This window comes from Sesamum indicum, linkage group LG7 (genome assembly GCF_000512975.1).
Source record: "Sesamum indicum cultivar Zhongzhi No. 13 linkage group LG7, S_indicum_v1.0, whole genome shotgun sequence".
Lineage (NCBI taxonomy): Eukaryota > Viridiplantae > Streptophyta > Magnoliopsida > Lamiales > Pedaliaceae > Sesamum > Sesamum indicum.
In genome coordinates, this window is record NC_026151.1 from 9,868,349 (window position 1) to 9,889,488 (window position 21,140).

Genomic DNA, 21,140 nt, shown 5'->3' on the forward strand with positions numbered 1-21,140 from the left:
GCTGGTGCTATGTTCAAGGAGACCAGTTCAGAGAAACCAGAAAAGAGTACAAGTCAATGAAATGTTTCTAACAGAATATGTAAAATAGTTGGTGCAAAGAATGACTTCATTTTTTATTTTTATTTTTTTGGAAAAGGGAAGGACAAATAAAATATACTAAAACTGGGCTAGAACATTAGTTGGTGAAACATTAGCAAACAATTTCTGAAAACCACCCATGTCATATAGTTCTGAAAACACTCAGCAAGCGCTATATAATATACAAAGGGTTCCAACCTACTAAACCAGGCTTGCGTTAAAGTAACACATCATTTCTACTTTCATAAATTGAGTACAAGGATACAAAATCATAATACCTTTGAATTCATAAGAGTTTCAAGTTCCTTGATCTGTTTCCAGTAGGCTGCTGCTGAGCTTGAAGCTGCACGGAAAATGAAAGAAAAAAAAAATCCGCCAGTAAAGCCAGCAATAAGAAAATCAACAACGCCAATAGCTGCTTAATGTAGAACTGAAACTATATTTCTAGTTGCTGTACTGACCCTTAGCCTTTATAGGGGAAGCCGTCATCCCAAATACTCTAGGTAGCTGCAGAGTGCTTGAAGCTAGTTCACGATGATAGAATTCCTGCAAGTTTAGGTTCTATAACCACTGAAATACATACATTTAAGATGAAATAATTGCAAAACTTTTCAGATATTCCAGAGAAAAGCCAAGATTAGATGATTCATGCATTACTCATTAACTGCTGTAGCAGTATGAAATGCAAGGAGAAATGCATGAGCCATCTCATCTCATGCATTGCTTACAGCTGCAGAGTTAACAAAAAATGCATGGTGCAGCAGTAAGAAAAATATACCCTTTGATCAGTAAATGAAACATCTATCATCTTCATCTCATAATCAACAAATATCTTCACTTAGTGAAGTGTATACATATACATATAATATCCATATATTTATTTATAAGAATAATAAGAAAACCTAACTTGGGCACATCAACTAGAAACCAAATATTTAGTGTACCGTCATGATGCAAGCATATGGATGCTTGCCTCTTGCATTATGGCATTCATCAAATATTAAAACCTTGACATGATCGAGTCTCAAAAACCTGTGCCTCAAAGCATTAAGCAAGATTTGGGGCGTCATCACAAGCACCTGGAACACAAAAAGTATTGTTAAGAAATGACAAATAGAAATTAACCTTTTTTCTACAAGTGCATCAAGTAGGAGCCTATTACGCAAATAACCATTTTTCTCAATATTGAAATTTCGCAAGTGGTTTCTTAAAATGATACATGGAAATTGGAAAAAGAAACACACTGAACAGAAAATAAGACATAATGAGAAGCCAGGGAGCATGAATTTATGCAGAGAAGTTAGCATATTCTGAAAATTCATGTGTTAAATACAAATACAAATTTTATGCTGCTGTTTTAGAACCATCTTCACTTAGTGTCTGCACTTCACTTTAAAGATACTTGAATCGACAGGATACGTTATGCATATTAGGCAGATTGTCCAGTTGGAACATACAGCATTTTGATTAAAAGACTGGAAAAGCATCTATTTAGTGAGGTGGGACATTGTCTTTCTTCTCAATAGAATGTATCTGAATCAAAACGGAGAAAATTTACCAAAGACATTTTTTCTGAACTAGCAACTTAACAAGCAATATTGCAGTGAATCAGCATGAAACCAACACCCAAGTGTTAGAAGCATTCCCCAAAAACTTTTGATTGATTCCTTTGGGACTATCTTTTACACAATATGTGCATGCCTTGATTCAAAAGCCTTTACCATATTTAATTCAATTGAAGCGACAACTTTGACATCAATCAAATGAAATTTCCTTTGGGCTGATAAGCAAGAAATCATAATTACCTGAAACCACTATAGTTTCCGCCCAGCCCAAAGAATAACTATAAAATCCTTACTGACTATGCAACTAAAGAGTACCACGCCAAACACCGTAGATCCATAAGCACAAATTAACTAAAGTACCCATTCTGTTGAGATATGATGTACGCCTTGTACTGCACAAAAGCTTTTATTAAATCAATTACAACCAAATAAGTCAAGCACACCTCATGTTTTTCCTTCTCATCCTTCCATGTGGCAGCATCCCAGTAGTCAACACCCATCTCACCATAATACTTGCCCACTTTCAAGTCAGTGTGTGTCGCCACAACTTCACTTTGCTGATAATCGTAGAAATAACAAACATCAATGTCAAAACAGCAAAAAATTACAATCTTACTATGTTGCAAACTAAAAAACAAATAATGGATTCTTGTCTCATCAGGAAAAAAGAAATTTCTGGTGTAGCAGACATATTTTAAGAAGAATGAGAACTTCAACATAAAAAAGTCACTCCATAAAAAAAATTGACAATACAGTACAGCCTCTGAAGTATAGAAAATAAGTAAAATATCAGGTTGCATACCTACAGGCTAAAGTAAAACATGAATTATCTTAACCTGTACATACTTGGGTGACCAGGACAACTGTCGGGACCAAAAAAACAGCAATATATGGTGAAGGCTTTCTGAGGAGGTGGGCATAGCTGCGGAGAAGCATGATCGCAATTAGAGTCTTGCCAGTACCAGTTTCGAAGAAAACAATCGTGTTCTGTTTCAGTGCTTTCTCCAGTGCTTCCAATTGATAACTAGAATGGAAAATGAAGAAAAGCTATCTCAATTGAAGAGGATCATAATATTTTGTACCACTATAACGTGAGTTCTCCATCTCTCCGCTAAGCATTTGAACTAATAAAAAGCAATATAAGCTAACTCAAAATCTCTCAAATTCGTATCATCACTTTCAAGTAAATTAACAAATCCATACATAGCAAGAATACACATTCAGCATGAAAAAACTTTTTCAGACGAAATAACCTCCTCCTCTTTTGTATCTTGCGTGCGAACGGTTGTACATTAATTTTTCAAATTCAGAACACAGCATGACATATCAGTTACCTTCTGGCAAAGGGAACAGGATCGGCGACAACTTGCCCATTTCCACCGATAGTTGACATACCAATCTCCATTCCTTTCTTTCTTCTCTGAAATCACAAGAATTCAAGTACACCAAAATCAGTATTTTTTTTCCTATTAAAGAATAGTGTGAATCCGCTTCAGATTCTATCAAGACAACTTTTTAAACCGAACACACAGGGTGCAAAATCGGTAGGAAAAACAGGAAACAAAATTAATAGTCAAGAAACCATGACTTCAACCCATAATTATTTTTTGATATTGCCCAAGCTAGCAATCATCATTCAAAACAAACAAAATTTCTTTACAACAATTAAGTTTAGTTCCTGCTTAGAAGGTTTTTCAGAGAGAACACCAGTTCTCAAATGAGGAGCTGCATAAACAGATGAGATGAAGAAAATATGGAAATTTCAAATAAGCAAACCAACAACACACAACAATGAAGGTCCTCACCTCCATCACCAATTTATCAACAATCAACAAACGAAAAAAGAACACCATTTACACATAACTACAACATGGAACCAAGAAGCAAGAGATAAAACCCCATTTGAACCCACGGCCGATCAAGCTGAAACCACACTGTAATGTCACTCAAATCCACCAACCGACTATGTGCACTTAAACAAAAACAAAAAACCCACAAAGATAACTCAGAATAACATATTATACCTTGGCACCTGATTCTACTGATCAAACAATGTATGCATACACAATGAAGAGCCCAAGAACAGAGTATCACGAGCGTCTTATGGCACCAAGAACTTCGGGAAGAAGGAACATTTATAAGCAGTAGAAGTCCATGAAATTTCAAAGTGCTTCGTATGCAGTGAAAGTTACTTATCATACTGAAAGAAAGAGAGCGAGAAATTGAAAAAATTGGAAAGTGGAACAGACGAGTGGCAGAGTCATCAGTGTGGGGTCGATACATTTTCAAGGTCATTTCATGGCTGTATACGTATACGTATACGTATACGTACATATACTATTATGTACTAATCACCATATATATAATAAATAATATTTTATATTTTAAAATATATTATAAATAAAAAATATACATATTAGACATATTAAAGTTCTTCCATATTTCACATGATAATGTGATCCGCACTTTCTAAATTATACATATTTCATGTGATAATGCGATCGCACTTTCTAAATTATACATCAATCATACTATAAATGCATTATATTTCCAATATGATTTGAACAAATAAGTATTATTTTTATTTTGTAAGTTATGAGTGGCAATTCTAATTTTGTTCAAATTAAAATTTCGAATTCGTTCATATAACTTTAAAAACTACGGCAAGTTTAGTCCGTTCCCAACAAGTTAGCTAGAAAATTCCACATCATCAGCTATGTGAACAAATAAAAATTAGAGCTCCCAACGAATTCAATGACATGGCAATCTAATATATTTTTTTCTTAGAAAATGACTTGACAAAAAAGAAAATTACAACTTGTCGTATCATCTGGAGATATTTGAATTGCGCCAAGATTGTCATCTCCTAATTCACGAGACTAAAATTATATTTTTTACTATAAATTGTACAAATCTGACCAAATTCGATTTTTGCCTCATAAGATCAACATAGATGATTACCTAATATATATTGTTATTATTAGTGATATTAATTAATATGTGTCGATATTAAAACAAAATCTAGAATTTATAACGTAAAATTACAAAACAAAATAAATTTTAGTTTTTTTATAAGAGTATTTGTGGATTATAAATATATAGTTTTATACGTATATTTCTATTTTTACTATAATTAAAAATAATAATAATATTGCCCGATAAAATAAATTGTGAAAATAATATATTTATAGTATAAAAACTAATATTTAGGCAATATTGATACCAAAAAAAATAAATAAAACCTCTTATTACTACCAAATTATTTAGGTCGTATTTGCAATAATTCATCTTTGCTTTTTCAGACACTTCTTTCGGAAAATAGAGATCTTTTGAAGAATCAAATCTTTACAGATGTGACATTATTAATTAATAGTATATAGTTTTTAAATTATTTTTGTGATAAATATTTAAAAGAAAGAAAGATATAGGCTTTTATATTCATTTAGAATTTCTGTATTATTTCAAATTATAAAATCATATTTGGTCGGGCTATAATCTGACATATAAATTTCATAAAATTCTTTTTATACAAAATATATCGCAGGACGTTATGATCCATACACGTTTACACGATACCACGCCTTTTTGTCAAAAAGAAGACGCAGAACATCTTAGTTTAAATAAATTATTTATTTTGTCATATATTTTTGTACAGAAAACTACTACAAAAATATCGTAATTTCGACACACTTTCCTCATACGGCGCCGTCTCATGAGAAATATATCTCAAAATATACTAATTCAAGCATGTTTTTATTACTGAGACAAAAATTCAACGCAAAAAACAAAACTCACTTGGAAATTAATACTTCCCCTTCGCCGGCCCTACGTCGAACGCCCAAACACGAACCCAACCTCTGGATGTCAGTGGAATTGCGGATCTAATACGACTTGTCACAGAACTGCACGTATCGTTAAATAATCGATTACTGAGAATTAAGAATACCCAACTTTATAGCCACTCCCAGACTCCCTTCCAGCCTACTTGGGATGGAGAACTTGTAATCGTCAGTCATAAATAAATACCAACTGTGAATGTCAATAGAATTTTGTCTATTCTGATATGGTTTGGAAAATTGATTATACACATCATAAAATTTTAATAATCAACAATTACAGCTATCAACATATCGATTGCCAGTTCATAAAATTTTAATAATTAGCAATTACAGCTATCAACATATCAATTGCCAGTAAATTTTACTAAATCAACAGTTGTATTGTGCCAGTTCACATCGGCTCAAATAGTAATGACAAATCATAATTTATTACAAAATCGTATATTTGATTTTCTCTATCAATATAAAAAAAATTATGAAAATTGTATGGATAAATAATTTATAAGTACTCCTGCCAGCAATATTTTATTATGTGATAATAAAAATAGAAAGAATTGTAATAAGGTTTGATGGAAGATTGATGACATGAGTAAGAAAAGCACCCCAAGTGAAATTATTCCCCAGCAATTGACGCGTTCACGTTTTTTAATATTTTATACGAGGTTCGTGCTCCTCAAGTTTCGTACAGTGATTTGTACGGAATTCTCCAGGGTTATATTAGTAATTTCATAATCTAATAACAGTTTTAATATTTTGATTAAAAATATATATCAGGGGTGCCAATAATTCTGCCTGAAATACAGTTTTGAAAAATAATTTATTTTATTAATACTTTATTCGAGTTATTTTATGAAATTTTGGATAATTTTGTTCATCAATACTAATAAAAGAAAAAAAAAAGTTATTTTTCACTAGTAAATAACGATATGTGATACTGCAATATTAAATTTTAAAATGCCGATATATGCTTAATAATACTTATACTAATACAGTAACTTATTTATTTCATGTGATCCACGTATGTCATTTTTCAATTACTAATATAATATTATTTTTTATCGTATACTTTTACTCATGTTAATCACTTGATCCACTTTTAATCATATATTAATTTTTAATTTTAAAATATAAGTCGGAACAATATAATTATATGTGCACAATTATTGCGTGCAAGGTGGCTATTTTTTAGAAAATAAAAATTAATCGTCGTGGCACGTTGTTCCAACTTGCGTATAATAATTAATTCTTCATATTTTAAAAATATTATAAATAGTAATAGAATATATAAACAAAAGAAATCATATTTCTTTTTAAAAAAAACTTAACGTATTACCGACACAACACAAAAATTGATATAATATTGTTAAAATGATACAGAGTCAGTTTTGTTTAAAAAAATAAATTATTACAATTAATTTTTAAAATTATCTGATTAGGAGAATAGTTTTTACATTTGAAAATTAGTGTAATGGAGTTAATAACGATCGTTTGTGAGTATAGAGTTTTTTCTTTTTAAATATACTAGCCGTTGTAGCACACCGTTCATGTGTGCATATAATAAAACAATCTTTTACGCTTTAAAATATATTATAAATAAGAGTAAAATATATGAACTAGTACATCGCATTATGAAACAAAAAGAAAGAAACAAAATAATCAATCAATTAATGTAAATTTTTAAAAGTTGAATAAGTTAGTTATTTTATCATGAGGGGCATTTTTGACTTCACAAATTGTGAGCATGGAAGGGTTTTTCTTTTTATATTAATATAGATTATAAATAAGAGTAAAATATATGAATCAGTACATTACATTATCAAATAGAAAGAAAGAAAAAAAGACTATCAATTAATGTAAATTTTAAAAACTTGAATAAATTAGTTCTTTTATCATGAAGAATATTTTTAATTTAAAGAAATTAGTGCGATGGTAATATTAACCACCGTGTGTGAGCGTGAAGGGACTTTTTCTTTTTTATATTGGCGTAGATACAAATATATTACACATTTATTTAGTAATTTGGTCTCAGATGGGCCAACACATGTTAGCCGAATAAACAAGGCAATGGCCCAAGTTCCAGGTATTAAGTATATGGGCCATTTTCTCTAAGCCCAATTTATGTATGCAAATGTGTCAAAAATGGGTTATATGTACAAAGCAGCTATTATTGATATTCAATGACTACTGGGGTATCTAATCACATTCGCTCCGTCGGCCCAGCAGAATGCTTTCACCGTTGGTGTTCTTTCTGATCTCTACACATTTCGCCGCTCCACCGGAAATTCCCTCTGCCCCTATCGTACTCCAGCTTATGTTTGTTTATTTCTTGTCAAAAAATTAGATTTTTTTTTTCTTTGTAATAAGTTGATTGTGAGTATATACGAATTTTTATTCAATTTTTTTATTAGTGTCAGCAAATTACTTAAATTTTATTGACAGATAAACTTATATTTTTTTAATGTAAACAAATGTCCAATTAATTAATGTAATTTTTTAAAATATATAAAATTTATGTATAATTATATCAAATTTTAAAAGAATACAATGTATTAAGAATAATTAATTATAGATGGGGATGGGGGGAAGAGCTTTTGTTGGGCACTATAGTTAATAAAGTGTTCAACTTTTTTCTTGGATTTTGTTATGAGAATAATTATTTGAGATGAAAATCCTAATTAGATTATTCAATATTTAAGCCTAATAATAATAATAATAATAGAATTATTATTAATTATAGTAATGGTTTCCGAGGAGGCACGGGTGCTCCGGCGATTTCTCCAACACCACCCACTACTTCCTCTCTCTATGTCTCTCTTTTAAAATTATTTGGGATAATTTATTTTTAAATAAATTACCACCAGTTCTAATAAAATTTAATATAATTATAAATGCTCTTCATTATTTGAGAAATTATCAATATTTTTTATGTTTGATAAAATTATTTAATATTTGGATGGAGATATAAAAATATTAGCTTTGCCCTTATTGTATTATTTTATTATAAATATAATTATAATTTTATAGTTCGCAAGGGCATTTTTTAGTCCGTTCATTTACAAAAATGATGAAAACCTAATGAAGATTAAATAATTGAGTATTATTTTACAAACAACGATGGAGTATTTATAATTATAACAAACTTAGGGGAGTTCGTTGTGATTTATTATTTTAACGTGGAATAAATGATTGACAGAGATTAATCAGGTAAAATGTGGGATTAAGATCATCTTATACCCACCAAGGTTGGGTGAGTTATTGTAATTCTTTATCGAGACTGTAATAAGTTGTAACTGACCGTCATTTCTTGTAGTAAATCATGAGAAAGGCCCGTTCCATCTTTATTAAGCCTAGTAACAAACCTTAAATAACTTTCCTCCCTGTATTTTTTTTTTTTTGAGAAAAGAAAAAGATTTTAATGGGGTAAGAATAATACAAAAATAAAATCAAACAACAAAATATTTTCTTTGTCAAATCCAAAATAATATAAAAAAATGGAATTGTATATATTCACTTACATAAATTTAAGAATTAATGATGATGGAAATTCATTAATTAGTTGACCAATCATTTATTTTTATTTTTAATTTTTTACCCTCCAAAATAAAAGAAAAACAATTACAAAGAATAAATTCAGGCCATGGGGCTCCATCATTTCCTCCTGCTTGTTACCTGCTTCTATGTCCACTTTATCTACCTACCCTACCCTACCCTACCCCCACCCCAAATATATTTACCAATACATATTAAATTTAAATAGCTTTTGTGATTTAATTTTTTGATATTTAAACAATTTTTTGATTTAATTATATGTTATCCCTTAGCAAACATTGAAACCAATGAGCTATTGATTGATCGGTAAAATTGAAGTTTTACAGTAAAAAAATTGCGAGTTTCAGCTCCACGAATATGGATGATGTCTACATTTTATAGTAGTCTATTGTTTTGTTTGAACATATTCGTCGATTCGAATGATTAATGTATTGTATTAGTCTTTGGATGTGAACATACTGAATGATATAATGAATAACATATGGAACCCCAATCTTACCTTTTGTTCGCACATTCATAGTTACTAATTAACTATAAAATATATTACACTCACCTCCCTAAGGTTTGACATAATTATAAATATTCACTCGTTATTTGAAAAATTACAAATACCTTCCTAATTTATATGTTCGTCTAACAACGAGCTCATTCCCTTAGGTTTTCATCCAATTTCTGTGTAAATTTAATCAAAATGCCCTTTTGCATTGTAAATTAAAATTTTATATAAAAAATCTTAATAAGGGTAAATAGTAATATTCACTTTACCGTTTAGGGGCTACATAATTATTTCCTCATTGAAGGGAATATTTATAATTTTTCAAATAGCAGTAGGGTATTCGTAATTATGTTAAATTTTAGGGAAAGTAATTGTAATTTACTCTTAACTATATGTTCCAGCAATGACATCGTAACCTAGTGGGCTCAACTAAGGTGCGTTAAACAAGTTTGAGGTTATGAATTCGAATTTTATCAAATGTGTGAGTATTTGTGTTATTTTATTATTATTATTATTTTTGGCAATAATGTATTAATGTACTCAATATATTGTTTAATTTATTAAAATTAAGATATAATCAATAATTATCGGTTTTATTAAAAAACAAAAATTACCATGTGCTTCTTCCTCCTAGACATCAATTATTAGTGTCATGTCAATCTGGCATTTCAGATTAATTTCTTTACCACAAAGAAATGTACATGCAATGATGCACCATCTTTCTCACCACCAACACGTGGCGTTTTGCACCATTTCTTTTATATTTTATTAATTATTCTCACCTATATGTGGCATTTATTTAAATAGAAATATAGATCCTAGCTATGATTCTCCAATTAAGTTATATATCACAACAATTTTTTTAATAAATTAAAATGGAGTCCTATAAAATTTATCGTAATTATAAATATTTTTTTATTATTTAAAATATTATAAATATTTTTTAAATTAATTATCGTTTAATAAATATTATTTCGTGATAGTCCATTATAGAAGAATATTTGTTAGATCATTCTTAATTTCACATAATATTTATAATTTTTAAAATAACGATGGGGTATTTAAAAATATAGAAAACCTTACTCTATACCGAGTTGTTTAATCGTTAGTTCATGCGAGTAAGGTCTAATTTAGTTGGTAAAGTTGAGACTTCACGACTAGACTCCCGCCAATGTGTTTGTACCTTAATAATAGTTGTTGATTTGCTGTAATAGCAATTATGGATTAGTTTGACATTAGGAAAAAAAATGCAATTTTTAGTCCGTAAGTCATTAGAGCTAGCAATTTTAGTTCTATTCAAATTAAAAATATGATTTTGATTTTGTAACTTTAGAAAATAACAGCAATTCCAGTCCTGTTTGGCCAGAAAATTCCACGTTAGCCATGTCAGCATCTAAATTACGGCTTCTGGTGAATTTGATGTTATGGGAGTCCAAGTTGAGCCAAATACTTAAGAATCATCTGTTGCTGTAGCGTGGTTAGTCCATAAATTGAGGCTTGAAACTGGTAGCAAAGCAGTTAAATTAATGCACGAAGTTTGTGGAAGTTTAATTTTATTTTGAAAGCATATTTGGTTGTAATTATACATGTGGTTTACCCCAGATGGTTGTATTCGTTGAAAAAATAGATCCGTCCGTTAAAAAGAAAATTACTGATACCAACAAAATTATGTGAACGAAAATTTTATATTTAGTTCCAGTTGACTTATTACTGACTTATTGTAGGTCAAACAAATCCTTTTAACCAAACCAACCTGATACATTTTCAACTTTATAAGGTAATTTAGTTAAAAAAGTGATTTATTTGACCTGCCATAAGTCTAGAAATTGTTTGAGAGTAAATATGAATTTTCATTTAATGTTTCTGCTGGTGTCAGCAAATTTTGTACATGTTATTAATAAAGAATATATTTATTGAAAAAGAATAAATATAAAAAGATATTAAACTTAAATTTTAAAATAAAAAAGAATTCATATATAATTATGTCAAATCGATAGTGTAATTATTTGTATGACTGTCGAAATTACAATAAAATTGTGAATTAAAATGAAGAAAGTATATATAAATATATGCATATATAAGAAGGGTAGGAGATATGCGGAGAGGGTTTGAACGGTGGGGATTATGGTCAAAAAAGTGAAGAGAAGTATAGATGATATTACCGAGATGGGATATATATACATAGCATTTGCAGCCTTTTGGTTTTTAATATATCCTATTAATTAATTTATTACAAAAATTAAAACTGTCACTCATTCTCTCTACTCTTCAACGGTCAAACTTAGCTGTGATTTCCTTTGCATCTTTCGAGATACAAAATTATTCAACACACACTCTCTCTCTCCCCCTAGTGTATATATGTATACATACACAGTATAAACTGAATATACTGATCGTTATGATCTAATGGTTAAGATTTAACATTATTGTACCTATAATCTTGACTAAGATTTTGTCAAAATATTTAATAATATTACACCGAACGTTCCGACCTGTGAATTAATTCATACACAGTTAGATTTTGATTTTTTGTTATAATATATAAATTGTAGAGAAATTTTGACTTAAATACGTGCGTATATGCAATTTTTTTCTACGAGTTTGTGGGATGTCAACCTTACTTGAACATTAGATATTAATATTAATTTAATATATATAATTAGGAAATACGGAAATATAATGAATTAATAAGTTATAGGGCAAGACCCTGAGGACAAGGGTTAGTGTCCTCATATAGGGGCACACATATATATACTTAATTTACTTCCCTTTTGTTTTTAGCTTTTGTCTCCTCCTATCCCTTCTTCCACACACACCTAAATAAAATTATTTTATTTAAAATACAAACATATAAAATGCTCTATTATTTCAATAATTATATGATTTCGTGCTCATGCATATAAAAAAATGAGTTTGTTGCATGAACAGTATTCTTTTTTTTTTCAATCAATAAAAATATATATAATTAATTTCGGAGATATAATCAAATACCGTATCAAGATATGTACGTGTATATATCTGTGCTAATATATAAGAAAATGTATTTTTTTTTTTACAAACAACGGTTATGATACCACAACACTAATTTTTTATTGTTGTGCCAATAATACCCCTAAATTTATTTATTTATTATCTCTTTGTTGCTTTTTCTTTTTTCTTTATTTTTTAGAATGGGAGGGGGGAATGTGGTGTGTTGATTTTATATATATCTTTACTTATTCATAATATATTTTAAAATATAAAATATTATTTATTATATATATACAAAAATAATGTGTCATGATGATTAATATATATATATATATACATGAGTTTGTGTGCGTCCATGCATGAATTATTGATATGGTGCAGTAGAGAGAGAGAAAGGGAGAGAGAGAAATTCCCCCCGTTGGTTGCGGGGGAGCAGAGGAGTTTGATGATTAAGGGATAGATAGAAAAGAATAATGTGTGAGGGGTTGATGTGATGGGGAGAATGTGAAATAGTTATGGGTGCTTAAAGGCCGCCTGCCCTCCCCAACCCCACCTCTTCACTCACCCTCTCCATTCTCCGTCCGCTCCAGCGACGATTATGTCGTCATGCGTCCCACATTAATTTTAAATATTAGTTTGAATGTGAATTTGTAAGGTTTGCATGTCATATTTTAATTAGAGCAAATGATATTTTGTTTATAAAACATTGATCGTGTTGTTTTTGCACTGACGATTGAGTTGAATACAGTTAACATGTGTTCAATTTATGTAGCCGGTCGAGTAATTGCCGCCAATACGGGCAGATAGAATGTGCTTTGTTTTCATGCATGAGTTCGTGATAATTAAATCATCGATATATATCAACTATCGACGAAATATTATTGAATGTGGGTATTAAATTAAAATGTAGTAAATGATATAGGAAGTAGGGGTGGGGTGGGGTGGGGTAGGGGGAGGGGAGTGGCGAGGTTTCTGACAGTGGGAGATGACTAATTGTGGAATGAATGAATATGTGATGGATGGAAAGGGGCCTTACCTCAGACTCTTATCATTCTTTCATTCACCCTTTCTCCCTATTCTCTTCATTTTTCATTTAGTATTACGGATAATTATACGTAGGATTTCTATTGAAAATATAAAATTATATTTTTATTTAAATAAATTTTAAAATTATATTTATGTTTTTTTTAAAAAAATTTACTCTACAATTGATATTTTTTAATTAAAATTTGAACAAAAAATAGTATTTTTAATTTTATAATTATTCATATTTATTTCTAAATGTCTTGATTCGTATGTGAGAAATGATGTATAAAAATTGTTAGGGTATATAAATAAAACTAAGAAATAATAAAAAAAAGTATTCAAGAAAGAACAAGAGAATTAATTTAATATTAAATAAATAACTCCATTTTCTTTCATGCAAGTCAAACAAATTAATTAATTAATTGATTAATCCACTAAAAAGAATACATATATATAAATCCAAATATATGAATTATTTTGAGCATGTGATAATTATTAATTTATTTTAATAGAAATTATTGGAGAGACAAAATTAAAAAGCATTATTGCAGGGGTTGTGTGATCTCATAATTAATAGAATATATATATGATTAATTAAATTAAAGTGTATTTTGAATATATATATATATATATATATATATTGTTTGAAGTTTGAACGTTGAAAGGGGTGTGGTAGGTGGCTAGTTTTAAGGTTACGAAACCCCCAAGGCCCAAACACACACATGCATGATCTTAGACCCATGTGGTTTTACCCTAAAAATACTTACATAATAATTATATATATATATATATATATATTAGGGTGCATGATCATCAACATATATAATTTCAAACTTGGATTCTTGTTGCCTGCCCTATCTACTTCCTTATTTCTGAATTCACACTACCTTACCCTTCTTTCACTCTCTCTCTCTCTCTCTCTATATATATATATATTGGAACAGACATTGGAACTCAAGAGGAACGAAAAGTGATCAATGACGTCATGATCCATATTTTTTATGTCTAATTTTTTAGAATGAAAAAATCGTTCTAAATGATGTTCCAAAATAACAGTTACAATGTCTGTTCCTAAGACCGTTCTAAATTTATAACGGTAATCGATTGGAACTCTTTTTAGAACACATTAAATAAACTCAGGGACGGTCTAGAGTTCACCGTTCCTATATGTGAGACAACTAATGTAAAAAAGAAATGACAGTTAATAAATCTATCCCAAAATAAGGTGCAATTTAGAACGATTTTAGTGCTCATATGGTCTAATATTACAAAAATCGTTCCTAAGTGGCATTCTAATTAAAACTGTCGTGTTACCAACATCATTGCACAATGCATCCATTTTGGAATGATTTTTGTGTATTACTAAGACCTTTTTATAGAGAGTATAACAGCTATAATTCCACGGATAAAAACTCGTTCACAATTTGTGATCCTAAAATCATTCCAATTTAATGGTTTTAGTCCGTGATCTTTATGTTGCAAATAAAAAAAGAGCAGGTACATCGCGAATGGCAAATGGTGAATCTAATGACTAATCTGACGAAGATAGTTTGACAAGGATTACGAGACTGAAGAAGATAATAATTATGATTGAAAGTTCACTGTATTTGTAATCAAACATCTGTAAATATTTCTGTAAAAATTACTCATTTAATAATTTTATAATTATTCTGTACAAATAATAATTTTTTTTAGAAAAAATTGTTCAACTTGGGAATGGTCGATATTAGTCAAACCGTTCCTATATCCGTTTCAAATAGGAACGATCATAATTAAACCGTTCGTATTACTTAACCGTTTCTAAATAAAAGGGAATAATATTAAATTTTCACTAGGAACGGACATATAAATAAAAATCAGTTATGATTGTTGTAAAAGACAAAATGAACAAAATACAGATAGAAACACCACAAGCCACTAACCATATGTACAAAAGAATGACACAAGAGGTAATAAGGTCTTATCCCAGAATCAAATTTGACTAACTCAAATTAATTATAAAGTAAGTGTAATACACTTATTATGTGATTGATCATTTTTTTAAAATTATACACTAATTATATAACAAGTGTATTGTATTGTATTTAGTATGTAATTGATGCAGGTACCACAAATCTAATATGTGTTAGATTGGCCTTAATTTTCATTTGATTTAAGGGGTTTTTTCATCATTTACCCTAATTTTTAGGGTTAAATTGCAAAGAACCCTTAGTATTCATAATGCAAACCTAGATCAAGAGTGGAAGGACAATTCTACCCCTGATCAACCCTAACTTGGTTTTATCACTTGTGCTGATCAAATCATAGAGAGGTTTTTTGGGATCAGTGTCTTTGAAGTAGAAGCCACCCCATTTATGACCAACAAAATCAAGAGAGAGAGAGGAAAGAGAAAGTGTATGTCTTGTGTGTGTACATATAAATCTCCCACTTTGCTTTGGAAGAAATGATTTGTTTTTTCCCTTTGATTTTCTTGGACACTTCCTCTTCTTCAACATCTCATATCCTCTCTTCCACCCTAAACCTCTTCAAATTCTTTACTACTTTTCATGCATGAAACCATCACCACTACTCCTCTAGGTTCTTGCTCATCATGATCTCTCTTTCCTATATTAGTTAATCTTGTCAATAACCTCAATCTTTCCAAAACAAAACAAAAAACTTGTACTAGCTTGTACAAAAATGGCAGCTAATTCCATGAACAACTGGTTGGGATTCTCCCTTTCACACCACCAAGAACACTCACAAAACTCCTCAGTTTGTGATCAGTTAGGTGAGTTTAACTCTGATGAAATTTCTGCCACACAAGTCTCTGGTGAATGCTTTGATCTCTCTTCTCACTCATCCATTCCTTCTCTAAATCTTCCTCCAGCCCCTTTTGCCATTTTAGAAGCTCTCAACAGGAACCCTACTCATTCTCAAGGTAATTAGTTCACTTCATGCATATATATATATATATATAGAGAGAGAGAGAGAGAGAGAGAAATGAATTCCTCCCTCCACAATATATATTCATCTCTTTGGAGTTGTACATATACCCTATAATAATATATAATCTTTTGTTTGAATGTAGATTTTGATATTCTTGCTTTTTTTTTTTATGATTCTTGGTCCACTTTTTTGTTCTTAGCAGGTTGGAATATGAAGGATATGAGCATGAACTCCTTCTCATGCAGCCAAAATCAAGAAGAAACCCCCAAACTGGAAAATTTTCTAGGAGTTGGAGGGCGAAATTTCACTGATCACAACCAAGAACAAAACGAGCTTCAAGCTGGCTGCAATCCCATCCGGGATACTGGTTACAACATTTACCAAGAATCTGACACAAACAACATGAGTAGTACTGGAGGAATCATCAATGGGATGAACAGTAGTACCATGGGCCTGTCTATGATCAAGAACTGGCTGAGAAACAACCGGGCACCACCCCAGTCCACTGATAACAAGGTCCGAGGTGAGGCGGAGCCGCCGCAGGCGGCGGTGCCACAGACCTTGTCACTTTCTATGAGCACAGGCTCATCATCAGACAGCAAACTACAGGCTGCAGCTGATAGTCAAAGTAGTGGTGGTGCAATTGAGTCTGTGCCCCGGAAATCTATAGATACATTCGGACAAAGAACTTCTATATACCGTGGTGTAACAAGGTATTGTTCTTGAATAATATTTTGTGGGCTTGGGTAAATATTGTATAAAATGTCATTTTCTCTTATTTTATTACATTCTGAAAATGGGTTTTATTTTCTTCTTTTTCTGGGGGGTGCAGACATAGATGGACTGGGAGATATGAAGCACATTTATGGGATAATAGTTGCAGAAGAGAGGGACAAACCCGGAAAGGAAGGCAAGGTAAGAACAAAGTGTCTGCCAGTAATTATTTTATTTCGATAATGTTTGAATTTGATTTTATAAGATTTCTTGGTTTTAACTCATGTTTCCTTGTCTGTATTTGGGGGGAATGATTCAATATTCTTACTACAGTTTACTTGGGTAAGTGATGCCCTTTCTCCCTCTTCATGTCTCCATTAACTCCATTGATTTCCATTTAATATATGATTTCTTGATACAAGCTGCAGATGCATTATTTATATGAAAATATCAATTTATTTTTATCTCCTTTGTACAAATTTTGTAGGAGGTTATGACAAGGAAGAAAAGGCTGCTAGAGCTTATGATTTAGCAGCATTGAAATACTGGGGAACCACCACCACTACAAATTTTCCTGTTAGTAATTATTCTTTTCCTTTTTTTCATTTCTTCCTGGATTTATTATTTATGTATTTGTTTTCTCACAAAACAGTCTGTGTGTGTGTGTGTTTTTTAGATTAGCAACTATGAGAAGGAAATGGAGGAAATGAAGAACATGACAAGGCAGGAATATGTAGCATCACTAAGAAGGTAATAATTCTGATGAAATGACTTAAAACTAATATATATATATATATATAGGTGCATGCATGCATTGAACGATGACGTTGAGAATTACATTTATAATCCAGGAAGAGCAGTGGATTCTCTCGTGGAGCATCGATTTATCGAGGAGTTACAAGGTAAAAAAATTGCATGATAAAAATCAGTTTCATTATCGTTCCTTTCATATCAGAAAAATGGATTTCTGTCTGATCACAAGAAATGTTGTTCATATATTATTATTCTTTTAGTATAATCTTGGTGATTCAATTAATGCCCTCTTTTAAGTTGTAATATATAGTAATTTTGTTCCAACTTTATAGGATAAATGATCAAGCAACATTAAACTAGCTGTCATATCATGATAGTACTGTGTGTCCTATGTCTGAATAATATGATAATTAATACAAGTTAACTTTGAATATTCCGGTTATTGATTTCCTTGATTTTGATATATATGGTGTAATGGTGTAATCATATGTGATATGTCCAGTTTCATGCTTCTGATAAAGAATACTGTGTAATAATCAGACATCACCAGCATGGAAGATGGCAAGCGAGGATAGGAAGAGTTGCAGGGAACAAAGACCTTTACTTGGGAACTTTCAGTAAGCAACTTCCCTCAACTTATTACATGCATTCTTAATAGTCCCACAATTAAGGGATTTTGTCTTAATCCTACACGGAGTTCTAATTAAGTCGAGAAGTATAAACTTTGTATAGTTCTGTACTATCGTCCTTAATTAAGAAGTACGTCGGGCTTGGAAGTAATGATGTTTTTATGTCCTGAAAAGGTAATTGTTTCCTCATACTTGAAATTTTGAAGGCACACAAGAGGAAGCAGCAGAAGCCTATGACATAGCAGCCATCAAGTTTCGCGGCCTAAATGCGGTGACCAACTTTGAGATCAGTCGGTATGATGTGAAAAGCATAATGGAAAGTGCCACTCTGCCAATTGGGGGAGCTGCAAAGCGCTTAAAGGATGCTGAAAGCGCAGAAATGGCTCTGGAAATGCACCGGGCTAATGAAGGAAACTTGAATTTGCACCTAGCGGAGGAGCAGATAAACAGCTATAGCAATCTTGCATTCCAGCAAGCTCAGTCCTTAAACACGTACCCTTATGCCCACCAAAGGCTGTGGTGCAAACAAGAGCAAGATCCTGACGTTGGTAATGATGGATTCAACTATGTACACCGTCAATTTCAATTGGGAAGCACACAGAATTTCTTGCCATTGCACAGCCTCATGAGCCTGGATGCTTCTTCCATGGAGCAAAACTCAGGTTCTAATTCTCTTGTCTATGGGAACAACGGGACGAACGGTAGCAGTAGCTTTATGGTGCCGATGATGGATGTTCAAGATGGTAATCAGAACCATGAGAATGGTATTGTGGGGAACTATCATCGAGAGGAAAAGCCAGTTCTTGGATATGAAAGCATGTTTGGATCAGCAGATGCTTATCAGCAGGCAAGAAATTTGTATTATCAACAACTATCTCAGCAATCATCATCCATTAATACTGGGATAGGAAAGATCGGGCTTTATAACGATCAAGGGTCGACTTGCAACAACAGCTGGATTCCTACTGCTGTGCCAACTCTTGAAGCTAGGGGCAACAAAATGGCTGTTTGTCATGGGGCATCGACTTTTACAGTGTGGAACAACACATAAATGTCAAGAATGTTCATGCGATGCCACAGCGAAGATCTACTTGTATACATGACTAACTTCTTTTATTGTTTAATTTTCTTGCATCTTAATTTGCTAGGAAGCACAATTCCTTGGGGAGATAGTCTGTTTTAATTACGGTTGCTTTGTTGATGTTGTTCAGATATATATATATATTTCCTCTTTAGGTTTGGTGGCTTGCTGGATGCAAAGCAAATATTAGGACATAGCTGGAGTTCGTCAATAGCCTTTGAGAACTTGGTACAATCACTGGCTATGAGTTTTTGGGAACTCTGGTTGGAATTATGTCCCCGAAAGTTGACATCACAGACTTTGTAGTTTTAATAGCATTTCTTAACAAAGAATGGGATTTCTCAACTCTTCTGTATTTTATGTAGATGCGGATGCATATGCTATAATTCAACTGAACTAAGGTAAGAAAATATTGAATGTCATCATAAGCAGAAATTCTACAGCGACAGTTATCTGTCTCGACTGTCTTGCTATTAGAGAATCCTTGTCTATGAAGCTGTATTAAAGTGCTAGGATTCAAAAAGAAACATCTCCGAGGATCTTGTGATGCCTTTTCTGGGACCTCCGCACGCTATTGAATGATATAAGCTGAGTTCCTCTATGTTGTCATGAAGCTGGAATGGGAAAACAAGATAAATCAAGATCCTGATCATCAGCTAACAGCACAATACAATATGTAATCTTCATAAACCAATTACCTCCAACGACCCAGAGATTATGGTATCAATAGAGTGCGAGAAAATCAACTCTGGAGGTGATAATGGCGCAAAAAATAGTCGAAAAAGTTTACACATGGCAGGCATCTAAAGCTTCATATCAAATAATGTAGTCTCCATAAGCATAAATGATCCAACTTCATTGGGTTTGAAGAAGTACTTGTGGCATAAAATATTGAACCCCAAGAGCATCTTGTTCACACTTTGTATTAAAATATTTGAATTTCCGATGTATTGTTCCTAATCCTCTAACATAAAATACTTGGAACAGAATATATATGAAGCCTCGCTGGTCTGAAACAGTTCTGATTATGTTATAGAGGTTCTTGAAGCATCGAGAGAGAAGCCATTCCTAAAGAAAGAGTAAAGGTCTTTCAGATGACACAGCAGAAGAATGTAAATATCAAAATGAAAGAAAAGTTAAGCTCATACCTACAGGATAAGATGGGTTTTCTGGCCTTGGTTTTGTTCAACAATAATATCAGTATCCAGTCGGTCTCAACCGTGGTAGATGGTATTTGAGATGGCCATTTTTGCATTAAGTACATTACAAACAATTTTTCCTACAAGATTCCTAAGGCTATGGCTCCAAACAAAAACTTGTCCCTTTGCTCAGGGACTGTGTGCACAGATAGCTATGTCCAGAAAGAAGTCCTCTCCAGTTCATATGTATTAGTGCCACAATACTGACCTCCTACGCTGCAGAGAACATCAAGGTAGTAATTGCCCAATATGAGTAGAGGTGCAACATTATCACTCCAAGTCAAAACTTGATGTAGCTCTCCTCATCTCAAAA

The 21,140-nt window shown here is 31.7% G+C and overlaps 2 protein-coding genes and 1 long non-coding RNA gene across 7 annotated transcripts in view; 1 reads left to right on the forward strand and 2 right to left on the reverse strand.

Moving 5' to 3' along the window:
- Nucleotides 1-3,840, reverse strand: part of LOC105166873 (endoribonuclease Dicer homolog 2) — a 12,926-nt gene extending 9,086 nt beyond the window's left edge. The window contains exons 1-7 of one of the 2 annotated variants that reach the window (XM_011086374.2): nucleotides 3,668-3,840; nucleotides 2,978-3,063; nucleotides 2,490-2,667; nucleotides 2,087-2,200; nucleotides 1,023-1,157; nucleotides 540-624; nucleotides 357-421 (exon numbers count right to left, since the gene is read on the reverse strand). In XM_011086374.2, coding sequence (XP_011084676.1) covers nucleotides 357-421; nucleotides 540-624; nucleotides 1,023-1,157; nucleotides 2,087-2,200; nucleotides 2,490-2,667; nucleotides 2,978-3,048 — 648 coding nt within the window. In that variant the 5' untranslated portion in view covers nucleotides 3,049-3,063; nucleotides 3,668-3,840. Of the gene's footprint in view, nucleotides 1-356; nucleotides 422-539; nucleotides 625-1,022; nucleotides 1,158-2,086; nucleotides 2,201-2,479; nucleotides 2,668-2,977; nucleotides 3,064-3,667 lie in introns of those variants that run through there. The other variant, XM_020695480.1, reaches the window with a different exon arrangement.
- On the forward strand, nucleotides 15,953-19,915 carry LOC105166874 (AP2-like ethylene-responsive transcription factor AIL1). Of its 4 annotated transcripts, none has more exons than XM_011086377.2 (10): nucleotides 15,953-16,293; nucleotides 16,393-16,443; nucleotides 16,651-17,164; nucleotides 17,284-17,366; nucleotides 17,499-17,507; nucleotides 17,653-17,741; nucleotides 17,842-17,915; nucleotides 18,017-18,067; nucleotides 18,459-18,535; nucleotides 18,754-19,915. In XM_011086377.2, the coding sequence occupies exons 1-10, from the start codon at nucleotides 16,203-16,205 to the stop codon at nucleotides 19,596-19,598; spliced, it is 1,884 nt and encodes a 627-aa protein (XP_011084679.1). In that variant the 5' UTR covers nucleotides 15,953-16,202; the 3' UTR covers nucleotides 19,599-19,915. The 4 variants fall into 4 exon arrangements, with proteins under 4 accessions (XP_011084679.1, XP_011084680.1, XP_011084677.1 ...); XM_011086378.2 differs by having other exon boundaries at nucleotides 16,654-17,164; XM_011086375.2 differs by having other exon boundaries at nucleotides 15,953-16,443.
- Nucleotides 20,012-21,132, reverse strand: LOC105166875. The gene is made up of 3 exons (XR_848217.2): nucleotides 20,777-21,132; nucleotides 20,327-20,696; nucleotides 20,012-20,242 (listed from the first exon to the last, which is right to left on the reverse strand). It is a non-coding gene; the product is annotated as an uncharacterized LOC105166875 (long non-coding RNA).